Below are 17623 nucleotides of genomic sequence, written 5' to 3' on the forward strand. Positions count from 1 at the left end.
AACATCCCCAAGAAAAAGAATAACAACAACAACAATAATAATAACAACAATAACTACAAATAATAATAATAGCAATAATAATAACGACAAGAAAAATGATAAAAATTATTTCGTTTTTAAGAAATGCACTTCACCAAAAACTACATTCTCCGTTTTTTTGTTTGAAAAACTTTTTAACTAGGGATATAATTCAATACTAACAATTCATAAATTTTTCAGAAGACTACATTTTCATAATAAAAAATGTTATAATTGCAAATTGCAATACTACGACTACTGCTACTACTGCTGCTGCTTCTACTACTGCTGCTGCTGCTTCTACCACTGTTGTTGTGGCCAGTACTGTGGTTGCTAAAACTATTACTACTACTGCTACTACTCTACTACTACTACAACTTCTACTAATATTACTACTACTATTACTACTACTACTAATAACAATAATAATACTAATACTACTACAAATACTTCTACAGCTGGAAAATGATAACAGAAATTATAGAAATAATAAAAATGCGAATAATAGTAATAATAAAAATAAACACTAACAATGGAAATGAATTCGAAGAATAACTCCGACAGATATAATCGGATGAAGAGTTAATTCTTAAAGTTGCTTCAAATTGAAAAGATTCCACCGAAAGATTTATTATTCTATATATTTTCTGGGGTTTTCGGCTTATGAAGATTGTTTCAAATTAGTTTTTTTTTTCTCAACTTTTTTAATTTTTTGTCTGAGATGAAGAACTTCTTTGGTTAGATGATTAATTTAGTTTTAAACATTTAAAAAAAAGTATATTCTCTGCGGATTCGTTTGGCTTCGGGCTTTGGTGGATTGTTTTCATTTGTTGTCTCCCCAATTATTTCATTTTCTTGTTCGGAATTAAACATTTTTTCAAATAAATAATTAACTTAGTACTGGACAGTTTATGCGATTAAGTTACTAAATGGAGGAATTAGTTAACTATTTATCAATTTTTCTTTAGTAATTCCCAGAGATTCTATCAAATAAATAAATCAAGCCAACAGGGCATTACACGCATTTGAAGTAGCTGGCATTTTTACCGTTACAATAAAAACAAATTTAAAATGGATTTTTCTATAAATATTATTTACTGAAGTTCTTTTAACTTTGATATTAATTTGCTTTTTATGAAATAATAATGTAAACTTTTTCTGAAATTTTCAATTTAAAATATAATTTTAATTGAAAGTAAGCTATATTATAATTAAAATTTTTCAAATTTCTGGAAATAATTTTCAAAATGAAGCCTAAATTATTTTGATGACAAATTTTAATTAATAATTTCCTCCTTGTCAGCGTTTTTTAAATTTACTTTTTTGTGTTACAAAATTTTGAAAAGATATTTTTCATCTTTTGTTTGATCATTCATTTATTCATTCGTTCGTTCATTCGTTCACACTTGCATTCGTTCGTTCTTTCATTCGTTTGAGTTTTATTAATAATTTATTTTTCAATTACTGACAAAATTTTAGTAAAAATTTAAATGGGAAAATATTTTACATGCGCTTGAAATTCGATGCAGATAATAATTTTGAGGTTCGTCTATGTTTTTCCGTACAATTTTTTCTTAATTTAGTTTTAGGTTTATTCATTCGTTTCTCTATTTATCTACTCATTCATTCATTCAATGAATTAATTCAGTCAATCAATCATTCAATCACTTATTCATTGATTCATTCATATGCAAATTTATTCATTCACACATATAATGTTCTATTCATTCGTTCACTCACTGATACAATCGTTCCTCTCTATACTTCATCCATCCATTCAATTTCTTTATTCATCCATTCATTCATTCAATCATTCACTCATTCATTCATCACACTTCTTTTTTCATTCATTTATTTGGTTTCGTCTTTCTCTCCTCTCGGAAAGCAAACTTTCAAACGAGACGACACATTCTTCTTGCCTGTTTAAACATTTTAATAGTACTCACAAACATACATAAAAAAATTTTCAGAAAAAAAAACATTAACAAAAACTAGAAACTAAATGTGTGAGATGTAACACGCATACAACACACACACAACACACACACAACACACACAACACACACACATACACACACACGCAGGCACATACACATACACACACACAACGCATAAACACACGCGCATACAAGTGGATAGATATCCAGATAATAAGAATTTTTTTAACATCAGTCCATATTTGAAATTTAATCCATTCTACTCGCTCTCATGATATCTGGACTATAAATAAATTTTCTCTCTCTCTTTTTCTTCTTTTTCTCTATCTCTCTTTCTTTTTGTCTTCTAATCTCCCTTTCTACTTTTCTCTTTAACTTTTTTACTTACTTTCTCTCGCTTTCTTTTTTACTTTTCCTATCCTGTTTTTTTCCTTACATGCTTCCTCTCTTTCTTTCTCTCTCTTGCTTCCTCTTTATCTTTCTATCCATTTTTCTCTTCTATCTTTCTGCAAATTCTTTCTTTTCCTTTTTCTCTATCTCTTCCTTTCTTCTTTCTCTCTCTCCTCTCTCTCCTAATCAATCAGTCATGCATTCGATGTCACACTAGCCTGTTTGATCAACCGTAGGTCACCGGTTCGCACAGTAATTGATTTACAAAATATTTTATTCATTCAATCAAATTCATTCGTTTTAAATTTTTTTCTTTCCTTTTTTTGTTCTGTCTTTCATTTCTTCATTCATTTGTTTTTTCAGTCATTCATCCATTCAATTTTTCATTCATTCACTCATTCATTCATTCATTCATTTGTTCGTTTCGGTGTTCTTTTATTCATTCAGTCGTTCAGTTAACGGTCCCTTTCTCGATTGATTCAACCACTCATTGAACCAAAGATTCATTCACTCATTTATCCATAGATTCACTCATTTATTCACTCAATCATTCATTCATTCATTCATTCATTCATTCACTCACTCATTCATTCATTCACTCACTCACTCTTTCATTCACTCATCCATCAAACGCTCGGAAAAAAGAATCTTAGCACGCACGCACGAGCTATTTAGGACTGGATGTCACGTCAGCCAGCGTCGTTTATTTATACGTCAGTATGATGACGACGATGGCGATAATAAAATAATAATTATAAAATTATTTATAATAATAATTATAATATTATTGTTATTATTTTATTTTTTATTATAGTTATTATTATTATTTTTATTATTGTTATTATTAATATTTGATTATAGTAATATAGCATGGATGAATTTTAAATAGTGTTAGCAACTTTAGATTTGTTGACGTATGTGTGTTGTGTGTGCGTGTGTGTGCTTGTGTGTGCTTGTGTGTGCGTGTGTGTGTGTTAGCATGGGTGTGTATTTCATTAGTGTTTGCTATTAATTGTAACATTTATACCATGAATCATAGTGGAAAGTTGATTCAAATGTGTTAAAAACTTTTATGGATGACAGGAAATGGTGGTTCATTTATTGGGCTGTTTATAATAATTTCTAGGACCCAAAACTCCATCGTTTATTATCATCATCATCTTTACCATTTTTCATCTTTGTAATCATTTTCTGACATCATCTTTATCACTATTATCTTAATTATATTAATTCTCATTGGATGACGAGATGGTGTAATGGGTAAGAGCACCGGATTCTGCTGCTGCAATATCGCAGTGACTTGGTTTGAGTACAAGTGGATTCTCAGACCATCACATGTAATGTGTTTTATTCGATGATTTACGAATATCTAAATTAGGTATAATTTTTTATACTGAAAAATTGTTTAGACGTGCCAGACGGTTCACATCTAAACATATCACGATGTGAGTTTTATCGATGAGCCAAGTAAGACGCTAAGCCGAATCTGGGAGTGTTGAGTAATCTGAAGCCTTACGTGCAGACAAGCTCGTTTGTTAACTATTTAAACTCGCATTCCTTTTTCTTCCTACATAACCAGTAAGACAATTAATTGTTCGGCTGTATGTCTTATGTTCTTCATACAACTCGATCGTCTTTTACCTGCCAAACCCAAATTCTTCACAAAGCTGTACACTGAACAACCAACGACACCTCTTGCACCGACCTCAACTGCGTACAAAAAACACCTCAACCCACGTTGTCCTATCTCACTAATAAGCTCTTCATACTTGGCTGTTTTTAAAACGTGACTTGCTGCTATATTAGGCTCAAACGGTACACTCAGTTTGACTAAAGTGGCAGTGTACCACCACGTCGGCTCTCGCACTTGTATCTTTTTTTGAACGATGGGTAGTTCCTCATGCCTTCCAAATCTGCCATGACTTTCCAATCTCTGTCGTTATCAAAAATACTCTTTCGGTTGAAAACTTTAAGATATTATTAAGATAGACTCCTTGAACACTGCCATTCTGTAACGATGCATCGACATGTTGACTCTTCTTGACAAAGACATTTATTCGGGCGGCAATAACAGCCAAAAATAATTTAGCTTCTACACTTGACAAAAAGATGCGACAGAACTGCGACAACGATTTTAAATCTTTTTCTTTTGGAATAAAAACTCCGTTTGCAGTTCGCCAGTCTTCGCGAACAACACCGCACTTCCAGAATTCGACCAGTAGTTTATGTTGACATTTCATTGCGTGTGTATGTGTTTGTGTGTGAACGTGGTGTGTGTGTGAACGTGGTGTGTGTGTGTGAACGTGGTGTGTGTGTGAACGTGGTGTGTGTGTGAACGTGGTGTGTGTGTGAACGTGGTGTGTGTGTGGTTTTTCTGAAAATTAAAAACTTGCTTCATCACTATCCATCGCCACTGTTTTTGTGACGGTATTACCAACATCTCTGTGACCAACATCATCATCATCATCGTCGTCATCATCATCAGCATCATAATCAACTTTGCCGTTTAATGGGCGGCACTTTTAGTGTATCGAATAACCGAGTTAAAAAATATTTTATGAGTTCCTTCCAAACAATGATGATGATGACGACGATGGTGACCTGATGATGATGATGACGATGACGTCGATTTGGTTGCTGATTATGATTATGAAAACGATTATGACGATGACTACAATGATGATGATGATGATGACCGTAATTATCATCACAGCGATGACGACGATGACGACACCGTTATTAAGCTCGTCTGCAGATAGACCAATGATCTTCGGGTTAATTTTTTCACGCGAGAAAAAGTATGCGCAACATAAATATGTTTTTTTGCGAGATAATAATTAGCGCTACATTAATTCTTTTTGGTAATATAATATTTGCTCTACGCAAATGCTTTTTTTGCAAAATAAAAATTTGCTCTAGATAATTGTTTTTTTACGATGTAAAAATAAGCGATACATAAAAGCAAATTTTTTAGATAAAAAATTTACGCTACATAAATGCTTTTTTCATCTAGGTAAAACTAACGTTTCTTTAATTCTACAGTATTTTATGATTTTATGCCATTCATGGTTTGTCACTTCGAATGAGGATGTATTAAAAAAGTCTGGTTATGAAATGAGGAAATTACTGCAGATAATCCGACGGGGGCAGTTAAAGTTTTTTGGTCACATCATGCGGAAGGAAAAAATGGAAAATCTAACAACTACTGGAAAGATTGCAGGAAAAGTGATCGCGGACAACAACGAATAACATTCGTGAAGTCCTTGTGTCACTTGTTGAGTATCACCACATTTCAACTACTACAAAGTGTTGAAGATCGGGTTTTGTGGAGGTCGATGGTCGCCAGTGTCCTGAAAGGATAAGGCACAAGAAAGAGAAAGAAGATTGTTTATTATTATTATTATTACTACTACTATTATTGTTGTTGCTTTTGATGTTGCGCTGTCATTGTCATCATAAGCGATAACAATATTCATAGCAAGTTTGTAAAAGCAGGTGACAATAAGAGTAACAATAATAACATCAATAATGATACCGGTAATAAGAACAATAATAATAATAATATAAAGGAGAAAAAGAAAAAGAAGAAGAAAAAGAAAAAAAGAGGATGAAAAACAAGAAAAAAAGAAGATAAAAAGAATGAAATTTAAAAAAAGAGTAATAATAATTAAAAAAAGAAAAGCAATCAGCAGCAGTGCTAGAGGCTTTCCTAAAAAAAAAAACAAAAAAAAATTTTTTGATCTTTCGACTGGCTGGCTTGCAATTATCGTGAGAAAGATTTAATTTAGAAGAAGCAGTAGAGAGAGAAATATAGCCGAACTTTTGTCTTCTATATCCTATTACTGTCATCAGTGTTATCACCGTTATCACCGTCGTCATCATCATCATTATCGTCGTCATCATCAATATTATAATGATAATATTATTCTATTATATTATATTATACGTTTTATATAATGTATTATAAGAATTATTCCACTCCTATGCACAGTCATGCTTTTTGATTTGGTTTGTGTTTGTCGAAGGTTTAGTAGCAGTAGCAGCAGCAGTAGTAAGAGAACAGTAGTTGCAGCAGTAATGGTAGTAAACTTTTCACTAAAATTAGCAAAGGTAATTAGCTAGTGGGAATAGTAATAATACTAGTAGAAGTAAGAGTAGTAGTAGCATCATTATCTTAGTTATTCCATAATGAATAAAAGTTACAATATTTTATGAAATTTCATTTTCATGTTGATTTATGAATAATTCACATAGATAAATCTGCTAAAAATATTGAATGGCGTGAAATAATTTTACAGACAACGAGCACAAGAAGCCGAGACCAGTGGTACTACTCTATTAACTGGATGGTAAAGTTTTTATTATTAACATTTTTTCGGAAAATTTATTCTGTTATTATTAATTTTATTAGCTTTTTGACATTTTTTTTTCATTGTAAAGTAAAGTATTTTATTAACGATAAAATTGTCTTGAAAGCAGACAGAACCAGAACTATAAAACACAATGAGCACACACACACACACACACACACACACACACCAAACACACACATTCACATATACTCACACGCACACACAAAAACACACACACAAACACATACCCATACACTGACACACCTATACACTCACACACATACAAACAAAAACATACACACACGCGCGCATTGTTACAAATAGCTTTTAGAGGATTTTTTACCGAATTGAAGCTACAACCAAAACATAAATAAAATAGCAATAAAACTTATATAATATAAAATTAAAAAATAAATATTAAATAAAACATACACACATTCAAATAAACAAACATACAAACAAACAAACATACAAGCATACTAACAAACAACCAAACAAAAACAATCAATCAAATAAATGAATAAACATTTAAAATACAATTAATTAAATGAAGATTGCATAGGAAGAAGCAGTGTTAGATAAGCGTATTATAAATTTCATTTCATCAAAATTTTAGTGGGATTTCATTTGATTTTGTAGACTTCTTTGTGCAAGTGCTTTTGTATGTTTGTGTTCATGTGTATGTATGTGTATTTTTATGTTTTGTATAATTTTGTATGTGCATATTTTGTGTGTGTGTGTTTTTCCTCTCAGTAGTGTATTTTTTTTTGTTTGTTTGTTTGTATTTTTGTATATCATATTTGTGTATTTTTTGTAGGTTTGGATGAGTTTTGTATGTTTTAGCCTAAAAAACCGAATGCAACATAATGTGAACTACATCAAACAATCAGCTTGATGAGTCATCTTACAAAACTTTTCTTGACAATTCTGATGATGAGAGTACGAACCAAAATCAGATCTGAAACCAGTTGAAGTTTTTTGGTCACATCATGCGGAAGGAAAGAATTTAAATTCTAACAACTACTGGAAAGATTGCAGGGAAAAGAGATCGCGGTTAACAACGAATAACATTCGTGAAGTCCTTGTGTCACTTGTTGAACATCACCACATTTCAACTACTACAAAGTGTTGAAGATCGGGTTTTGTGGAGGTCGATGGTCGCCAATGTCCTGAAAAGATAAGGCACAAGAAAGAAGAAAGAAGTTTATGCTGATATTTTGTGTTTAGATATGTGTTTATCAGATTGTGTAGTCTGCTTTTTTGTATAAATTCTTGTTTTAGGTGTCTTAGTATTTATTTAATTGTCGTTTAAGTGTTATTTTTGCCTGCATAACTTTTCTGTTTGCATGTACTAGGTGTGTTAAATACTTGTTAACTACAAGAGGTTTACTTTAAAAATGTTTTACTTCATTTTCATTTTGTATACATGTGTTACATTTTTAGGTTTGTATGAATGTTTGGGTAATGTGTATTTGGTTTATATATGTTTATACGTGTAAGTGTACGTGCATGTATGTGTGTTTGTGTGTGTACGGGTGTGTATGTGTGTGTGTACGTGTGTGTGTTTTTGTTTTTTTTTTCCTGGCAAATTTTTATTTTTGTAATGGCATAAAGATTTCTCCACACACAGACCCACACACACACCACACACCACATACACACTAAGAGAGATAGAGAGAGATAGAGAGAGAGAGAGAGAGAAAGAAAGAGAGAGAGAAAGAGAAAGAAAACACCCAACGCATCAAGTTACAAATTTTCTTTAAAGTTTGATGTCATTTTCATCTCATTTTTCAAACTAAAAAAATAATTAACGAAAACATAAGAATCTGGCAAAAAAATAATTCAGTGTAAAAAGCCAAAGAAATCTTTTTGTGAGTTTTGATAAATTAATTTTGAAATAAAAATATTGTTATAACCACGGGAATTGCGCTGTGTTATTTATTTTTTGACTATTGTTATCTTTGTAATCTTTGTAATCTTTTGGTTGTAAAATCGGTTATAATGACATCATACTTAGTGAAGTTTAGCAGTCGAGGTTTACAAGAAAGTTTAAAATCAAGTAGTTCCGAGCAGAGGAAGCAAAATCGTTAATGTGATTTATGTAGCACATTGTTTCTATAACTGTTGCTATTCAAATAAACGTTCAACAAAGTTTGCCTTCGAAGCAGCTGTGTTCATCTATCGAAAATCTTGAACCTAAGAAATAACAAACTCTTGACCATCGTTGGAAGCTACACCACTGGTGTTGAAAATATAGAGTTCATTGAAATTATGACATCGGTGTTGGTAGTTAAGAGGTCAAGGGTCACAAAATATTATTATTTTATCTAACTTTCTTCAATTAAAAAGTATTCACGGTTACAAAAATTGAAAACTTTTCTGCCATTACCAGCAAATATCTTTGTAAAAATTGACACACGCACACACCTCATATCATACCATAATAACGACAATAACAATGATAATACAACGATAATTATAACTCTAAATAAATCTCCCGCCAAAATTTTTCCTCAGACGACCATGGTAAAATTCGACGGCGTCTTGAGATCCTTCGTTTCGAACAACAGCATACCCACGCAAGCTTTTGAAGTTCGTGTGCTATTATTATTATTATTATTATAATTAAATATATCTTTCACTCCTATGCACTTGTAACGTCATCGAGCTTTGGAGGATCGTACATTTCATTAAAACTCAATTTTTATTAAACTTCATTTTATTTGTCATTTCTTATTATTTTGAATTTTATTTTATCGATTGAATAAATAAAATATGTTCACATCATCATTGTTTAATACTTTTAATTTGACATTGATTAAAACTAATTGGCCTATATCATTAACTGATAAAATATTTGACTTAGTTATTAAAGCGTCGCATGCTATTTATTGCGAAAGGAAAACTGTATAACCATTTTTAAATCATCATCTCATCATCACCATCATCAACATTATTGTTATCATCATCATCATCATCATCAATGTCTTCATCATCATCATCGTCATCTTCGTCTTCGTCATCATCATCATCATCATCATCATCATCAATGTCTTCATCATCATTGTCATCATCGTCATCGTCATCATGAACAGTACAAAGGCATTGAGTAATGGTGGTGTTTTGTTTTCATTAGGTTATAGCGCTTGACATTACGGCATCACAATTAATCATATGATGGGGACGACGATGACGACGACGATGATGACGCGACGTGGTGATGATAATGATGGCATTAATAATTATAATAATATCAAAAATAATATGATAATTATTATTAATATTATTATTATAACAGCAACAACACTGGCAATGATAATTCAAATCTTAATTTAATCTTTTTATTAATTCTTGTAATAATTATAATTTATTACTATATTAATTCTGGAAACAGCAATTGATATTGGTGGCCAGTAACTCTGGAATTCGAGACAAATCACTAATATGCTATCCGCTCCATGCTTTCTCCTACATTCTCAATCATTATCAAGTTAGTAATGACGACGACGACGATGATGATCGTTATGACGATAATGACGCTGCTATTGTTGCTTCTGCTGCTGCTGCTGCTGCTAATGATGATGAAGATGATGATGATGATGATGATGACGATGTAGTTGATGTTATTGATGATGTAATTGTAGCTTTTGTCGTTTTAATAGTACTGCTAGTTAGAAGCGGCAGCATTAATAAATGTAGTAGTTGTAGTAGTAGTTGTCGCTGTCGTTGTAGTAGTAGTGGTAGTGGTAGTAGTATCAGTAGTGTTAGTTGTAGTAGTGGGAGTAGTAATTGTAGTAGTAGTAGTGATGTTGAGTAAGAAACTACGTGATGTACAGATGGTAAGAGATAATTGCTCTGATTGCAATTGTTCACCGCTCAAAAATAGTTTCTTCAATATTATTTCAGGCATGGTGGGAAAAAATTGTTTGATATTTTTTATTATATATATATATATGTGTGTGTGTGTGTGTGTATGTTTGTGTGTGTGTGTTTGTTTGTGTGTATATGTTTGTGTTTGTGTGTGTTCTTTAGTTTGTGTTCAAGTGATTTCTAATCTTTTCACTTTTTATCTTAAAAAATGATTCCATTCATAGAAACTAATCAATTTAATTTTGCCTTTTTTCCCCCTATTATCTATATTTATTTACTTTCATTTTCATTTCTTCATTTATTAGTCCATTGATTCATTCTTTCATTTGTTCAACTTTCTACAGTTCCTTAGTTTGTACATTCATTTCCTGCAAAATTTCCTGTTATATTTCTCACCAAATTAAATCCGTCTCCACTTTTATTTTCATCTTTTGCTCATTCATCTTTCGCTATTTTGTTCGCTTGATTTTATTCTAAATCCCGTTTATTCTTTCATTAAAATATTTTTTTATTTATTCGTTCGTTCATTCATTCATTCATTCATTCATTCATCCAAACGATCGTTACTTGATTTTACAGTTACTTGGCCTAGGTATACAATGTCTTATTTTCTCTTTCTCTCTCTCTCTCTCTCTCTTTCTCTCTCCCTTTCTCTCTCCCTTTCTTTCTCTCTTTCTCTTTCTCTCTCTCTCTCTTTATCTCTTTTTCTCTCATTCCTTTACTTACTTTTACTTTGTTTTTCTCTTTCTCGTTTTCAATTTTTTTCACATTATTTTTATTTTTTTTAACAATTTTCACGTTTCCGTCAGTCAATCATTATATTTATTTCTGCGAAAAATAATTTCAAAAAATTTTTATAACAGGAAAAGGCGCAGAATAGCGACGAACATTTAGGATCTTTGGTGAATTTGAGCCGGAAGTTGTCAACACTCATTGACAACTGTCAGCCCAGCGAGGAAATGCTGGAAATACTTTTAAAGGTTAGGATGATGATGATGACGATGATAAGAATGATGTTGATGACGATGATGATGATGATGACACTTAACATCAAAATAGTAATAACATTTAAAAAATATGAATATTATTCTTGCGACGACCAATGCAAAATTCTTTTCATGCTGGCAGATTTATGACGCTGCGAAAAATTCCTCTACAGAGTTTGCTTTATCTCAAAAAAAAATTTCGTTGTTTTATATTTTTGTATCTGTTTGTATTTTTTGTATTAATATTTTTTACACGTTAAAAAGAGAGTTTAAATTTAAAAAACATTCCAGAAAAAATTTTAATTTCAATTTTCAAGGCCACTGCCATATTCTCTTAGCTCACGTTTTTTTATAAAAGCTTTATATTTTTGCCTTTTTCTGTGGAATATTTTTTCAAAATCGTTGCCAAAACAAAATATATAAAATACTGAAATTAACAGATAGTGTATTCTATGCATGTATATTTGTGTTTGTGTGTGTGTGTATTTGTATGTATAGGGTACATGTATGGATGTGTATTCATGTATGTATGTATATTTATGATCATGTACGTGTACGTATGAATGTATGTGTGTGTGAGAGTTAGTGTGTTTGTGAATTTTATTTTATTTGGACCTAAGATTCGAACAAGTGTTGTTGATATTCAGCTTTTATTATATAATGTTTGCATTAACAGGGTTGAATCTACAAAGTTTTTAGGTGTCATTATCTCTAGCAATTTATCCTGGACTAGTCACATTCAATTCATTTCACAAAAGGCTACAAAAAATTTAGGAATACTTTACCGACTGAGATCAAGGTTTCCAAGACATATTTTAATAACACTATATAATTCTATTGTTTTGCCATTTTTCACCTATTGTATTTCTATTTGGGGTTTTACAACAAAATCTAACGTTTGTATGTTGAATCTTTGTCAAAATTATTTTATTCGTATTTTGTTTGGGTTACCAAAATTTGAGCATATCAGTCATTTGTTTATATCATCTGGAATTTTAAAAGTTTACCAGTTACACATTCTTTTCACGTTAATGTTTTTTTATAAATTATTTAAACTAAATTTTTGTCCTTCCTTGTGCCACCAATTAAATCATTTAAACAATAATCGATCAATATTTTTAAGACATAATATAGATTTTTATTTTCCTAAACCTCGTACTAACTTTTTTATTAATTCCGTCTTTCATGTCTCTTGTCGACTTTGGGACTTATTACCAATTCACGTAAAAAATTTGAATACTGCTGGTTTATTTAAAAATTCAGTTTATCAATTAATCTTAACGAATCATTTTTCCTCTTTCATTACCGGTTAATTCCCTGTGTAACTATGCTATTGTTTTTATTTGGTTCCTAAGGTTTTTGTCGATTAATTATTACTATTTTGTTTGGTTCTATTTTTTTTCTTTCTTTTATCACTTATTGTTTATCTTTGTTCGAATTTTATTCCAATTTCTGTTTCGGTGGCCCAACAAGTGCAAACTTCGGGTCTCCTAGTATTATGTATTTAATGATACTTTACTGAATAAAAGATTATTTGAATTGAATTGAATTGAATTGAATGTGTGTATGTTTGTATATCTTCAATGTAGATAGTTAATTGCTTCCGTTCGTGCAACGGCATTAAACAGTACCAAACGACTCATGTGCACGTTGTATAACAACATAGAATGATCCATTTCATTGTGTTTTTGTTTTCTTGCTGCTGAAACATCTTAAAATATTCATCAACAAGCATAACTTTTGACCAGCGAAAATTCTAGAAAAATAAAACAAATTGTTTTTTTTTCACTGGAATACTGACATCTTGAAAGATTCGTTTTTTTTCATAAAAATGGTAATTCCAGATAATTTACAAGCAACCCAACCGTTGGACGTAATGTGATGGATATGAGTGGGTTGGTTGAGGTGCAAGAAGTGTTCATCGATAAACATAAGCATGCTCCCTACATTATTGATGTGATGAAACGTTTTTAGATGCCTTCCTACATACCAAAATGTTTCCATCTATATATACATACATGCATAAATACATACATACATACATACATACATACATACATACATACATACATACATACATACATACATACATACATACATACATACATACATACATACATACATACATACATACATACATACATACATACATACATACATACATACATACATACATACATACATACATACATACATGCATGCATGCATACATACATGCATACATACATACATACATACATACATACATACATACATACATACATACATGCATACATACATACATACATACATACATACATACACACATACATACATACACACATACATACATACACACATACATACATGCATACACACATATATATATACATGCCTATACAAGCAGATACACACATACTGTACACTTATACATACAAAACTCATTCAAAAACATAGAGATATAAGACATTTTTTAGCAAAAATTTTGTATGTACTGACATTTATAAATGCTAACAGAAAAATGGCATAAGTACCAGCAGACTTTTTCAGTATGAGAATGAATAAACATTAGTAAACAAACATGAAGACATGCATTCCACTAAACATCCACTTGTGTTTTATTTCTTATAAGAATAACAAAAGAACCAACAACATCCCTTATTTTTAGTACTGTTATTGTTAGTCTTTTTACTGTTTATTACTAACATTAATACTACTACATTTCAGTTGTAGCAGCAGTTGCAGCAGTTGTAGCAGTAGTAGTAGTAGAATATGTGGTAGTGGTCGTAGTAATAGTAGTAATACTATTAGTAGTAGTAGTGGTCGAAAAAGTAGTAGTAAAGTTGTAGTAGTAGTAGTAGTAAATATGGTGCTGCTATTACTACTAGTGGTAGCGGCAGTGTAAATAGTAGTAGTATTTATAATAAAATTAGTAGTTTTAGTAGTAGAAGTAGTAGTAGTTTTAGTAGTAGTAGCAGCAGCAACAGTTGTAGTAGTAATAGCATTATTATTATTATTATTATTATTATTAGTAGTAGTAGTAGTAGTAGTAGTAGTAGTAGTAGTAGTAGTAGTAGTAGCAGTAGTAGTAGCAGTAGTAGTGGTGGTAGTAGTAGTAACATAATAGTGGTACAGGAAATATACTAATTTTTTTCCAAGTCGCAAACATTAAAGGGGAATTTTTTATGCGGTTCTTGTAGAAATGAAGGCAAATAATAATAACAATAAAAAAATATTAATAACAACAAAATATTTTATGGAACCCTCTTAAGGAGTTGGTCGCGAGGACTGCCTTGATGACGACGAAGGTGATGATGGTGATGATGACAACGATGATGATGGTAGTAATGATGGTAGAGATGTTGACAATATTGATGGTAATGTTGATTTGACTAACACCAAAAAAATTAAATTAATATGAACGAAGGACGAAGATAGATATAACTATTGGGTAAAAACTCAGCGTATAGGTATGGAATATGCTGAAAAATTGCGAAATTCGAAAGCAAGATAATACAAAAACTGATAAAGACAAACAAAACAATACAAAAATACAAACAATAACAAAAAAATATAAAAAATAAAAAAAAATACAAAGAATTCAAGCCGAATACATCTGTTTGAAAGTAATCCAGTCTCGAAACAGCAGAGGAAAAAATGAGAAAATGATTTATAATTTCATTAAAAAAATATAAAACTTTGTAGAATTAGATAGGAAATGAACTGGAGAAAGTACACATGTACTTTGTCTGTGCTTTGAATTCACACATACAAGTTGATAATATAAAAGCACAAAACATACTAAAACACACGAAATACTCATGTGCGTGTATGAGTGAGTGTGTGTGAGTATGTTTAAAATATGTTTATAAGTGTGTACCACATGTGTGTATGTGTGTGAACGCTATGTGTGTGTGTATAAACGCATACACACCACCCACACTTATTGCTATTCAATGTTACCATGCTGGTTCAATACTTTTGATTTATATGTGCGTGTGGGCAGATAATGTTTGTATTATTATTATTATTAATATTATTATTGTTATTAATTTTTATTTATATAGCGCTAATTAAATAAAAAAATCTCAAAAGCACTCACATAAATGAAACAGTATACGAGTGAACGATTAAAGAAAAATACTAAATGTTAAACCAAAGAAAATAAATGCGTTTTCAATTCTTTTTTAAAATTGTTCAAAGAATTTCGAGGTCTTCTTAGCAACTCCGGCAGAGCGTTCCAAACCATCGGACCAGCAACAGCAATGTCACGCAATCCTGTTTGCAAACGATTAACTGATATTATCAAAAGGTTCGCATCGTCCAATCTCAAACTGAAATTCGATGTGAATGTTTTCCTGACAAATCTACTGGACAAATACTCCGGAGCAAGGCCATTTAACGATTTGAAAACTATGACCGCCATCTTGAAGATTATCCTCTTGTTGATTGTCAACCAGTGGAGATCATTCAAGATCGGCGTAACGTGATCGAACCTCAGCCCACCTACCTTAGTTTAGCCGCACGATCGATTCTGGATTGATTGTAGAACTGCTATCGACGTCTGGGGTAGCCTGTAGAATAAACTTTTGCAGTAGTCGACGTGTTTTTGTACGTATGTATGTATGTATGTATGTATGTATGTATGTATGTATGTATGTATGTATGTTTGTATGTATGTATGTTTGTATATATGTATGTATGTATGTATGTATGTATGTATGTATGTATGTATGTATGTATGTATGTATGTATGTATGTATGTATGTATGTATGTATGTATGTATGTATGTGCGAGCCCTTGGTTAAAAACAATAGCAATAAAAACTATCATTTCGCCACTGCTCAACAGATAATATTAGTGTACATGGTCTCGCACAGAAGGGCACTTAGCAATGTTCTCTAAAATACAAAATGAATTAAACTTTTGCAACAACAACTATATATTTTGCTTTATATAAATATTATCATTGGGATCACCAGATTTTTCAACTATTTTAGTACCTATGTTATCAAAAAATAATTGTGCCTGTTTATCCACTGAATGTATGTATGTATGTATGTATGTATGTATGTATGTATGTATGTATGTATGTATGTATGTATGTATGTATGTATGTATGTATGTATGTATGTATGTATGTATGTATGTTTGTATGTATGTTTGTATGTTTGTGTGTTTGTATCGTTTCGTTTTGTTTTGTATACATTAATTAGACATTAATAAACTATTAGCAGATGGTAGTCTTCGGTATTTTTAAATCTGTTTGATGCTGCAGAGGATTGAAACTCATAAGCGAAATTTCATCTACATGGCAATCTTTGAAGTGTTAAATGCTCTTGTAATTGTGTATATGTGTGCGTGTGTGTGTGTGTTTGTGTGTGTGCATGTGTGTCTTCAAGTGTGTATGTGTTTGTTTCTGAAAGAGTGTTGTTTTTATATTTGTTGAAACGTGTTCTAGCATCGTTAAAATATTAGTGGGCAAGCATAAGTGTGGAATAAGGAGTGTTGTTTTGAGGTTTCAAATTTGTTTGTTCATTCATTTGTCGTGTTTCAGTGTGTTTGTGTTTATTTTATGTGTGATATGCCTTGATATGTGTGTATTTTTCTGTGCGTCTCCACCTATCCTATTTATGAAGTGCAAACATCTTTATAATAGTTTGTTCATCTGATTTGTGTTTGAGTGTTTCTGTGTTTTTGAATAAACGTTCAAAAGGTTCATAAATATTTGATTTAATATGCAATAAAATATCTATTTTTAAAATTAGTTTGTAGGTACGTATGCGTGAATATGCGTCAGTACGTATGTTTTATGTGCGTGTGTATTTTTGTGTATTTGTATACGTGTGTGTGTGTGTATGTTATGAGTGTGTGTATGTTTGTATATGTGTGTTTGGGTACCTTGAATTTTTTTATTTGTTTAAAGCTACTCATTTATCATTATTACAAATTGACACTGGTGATCAGTACAAGAAGTCCAGATTTCTTTTTAGATTTCCAGATCATTTCCTTTCATTGATTTCATTTTTCTGATTTCATTGTTTGATTTGATGAAATAAAATGTCAAATGTCAAATATATGTGTACGTGT

The 17623-nt window shown here is 31.1% G+C and overlaps 1 protein-coding gene across 1 annotated transcript; it reads left to right on the forward strand.

The window, feature by feature from the left end:
* Nucleotides 1–5459: 5459 nt before the first annotated feature.
* HELRODRAFT_171931 (hypothetical protein) lies at nt 5460–15046 on the forward strand (the record flags this gene model as incomplete). Its single annotated transcript, XM_009018611.1, has 5 exons — nt 5460–5570; nt 9215–9289; nt 10092–10187; nt 11431–11547; nt 14960–15046. The coding sequence occupies 5 exons, from the start codon at nt 5460–5462 to the stop codon at nt 15044–15046; spliced, it is 486 nt and encodes a 161-aa protein (XP_009016859.1).
* Nucleotides 15047–17623: the final 2577 nt, after the last annotated feature.

The sequence above is a fragment of the Helobdella robusta genome, assembly GCF_000326865.2.
Source record: "Helobdella robusta unplaced genomic scaffold HELROscaffold_22, whole genome shotgun sequence".
Taxonomy (NCBI): domain Eukaryota; kingdom Metazoa; phylum Annelida; class Clitellata; order Rhynchobdellida; family Glossiphoniidae; genus Helobdella; species Helobdella robusta.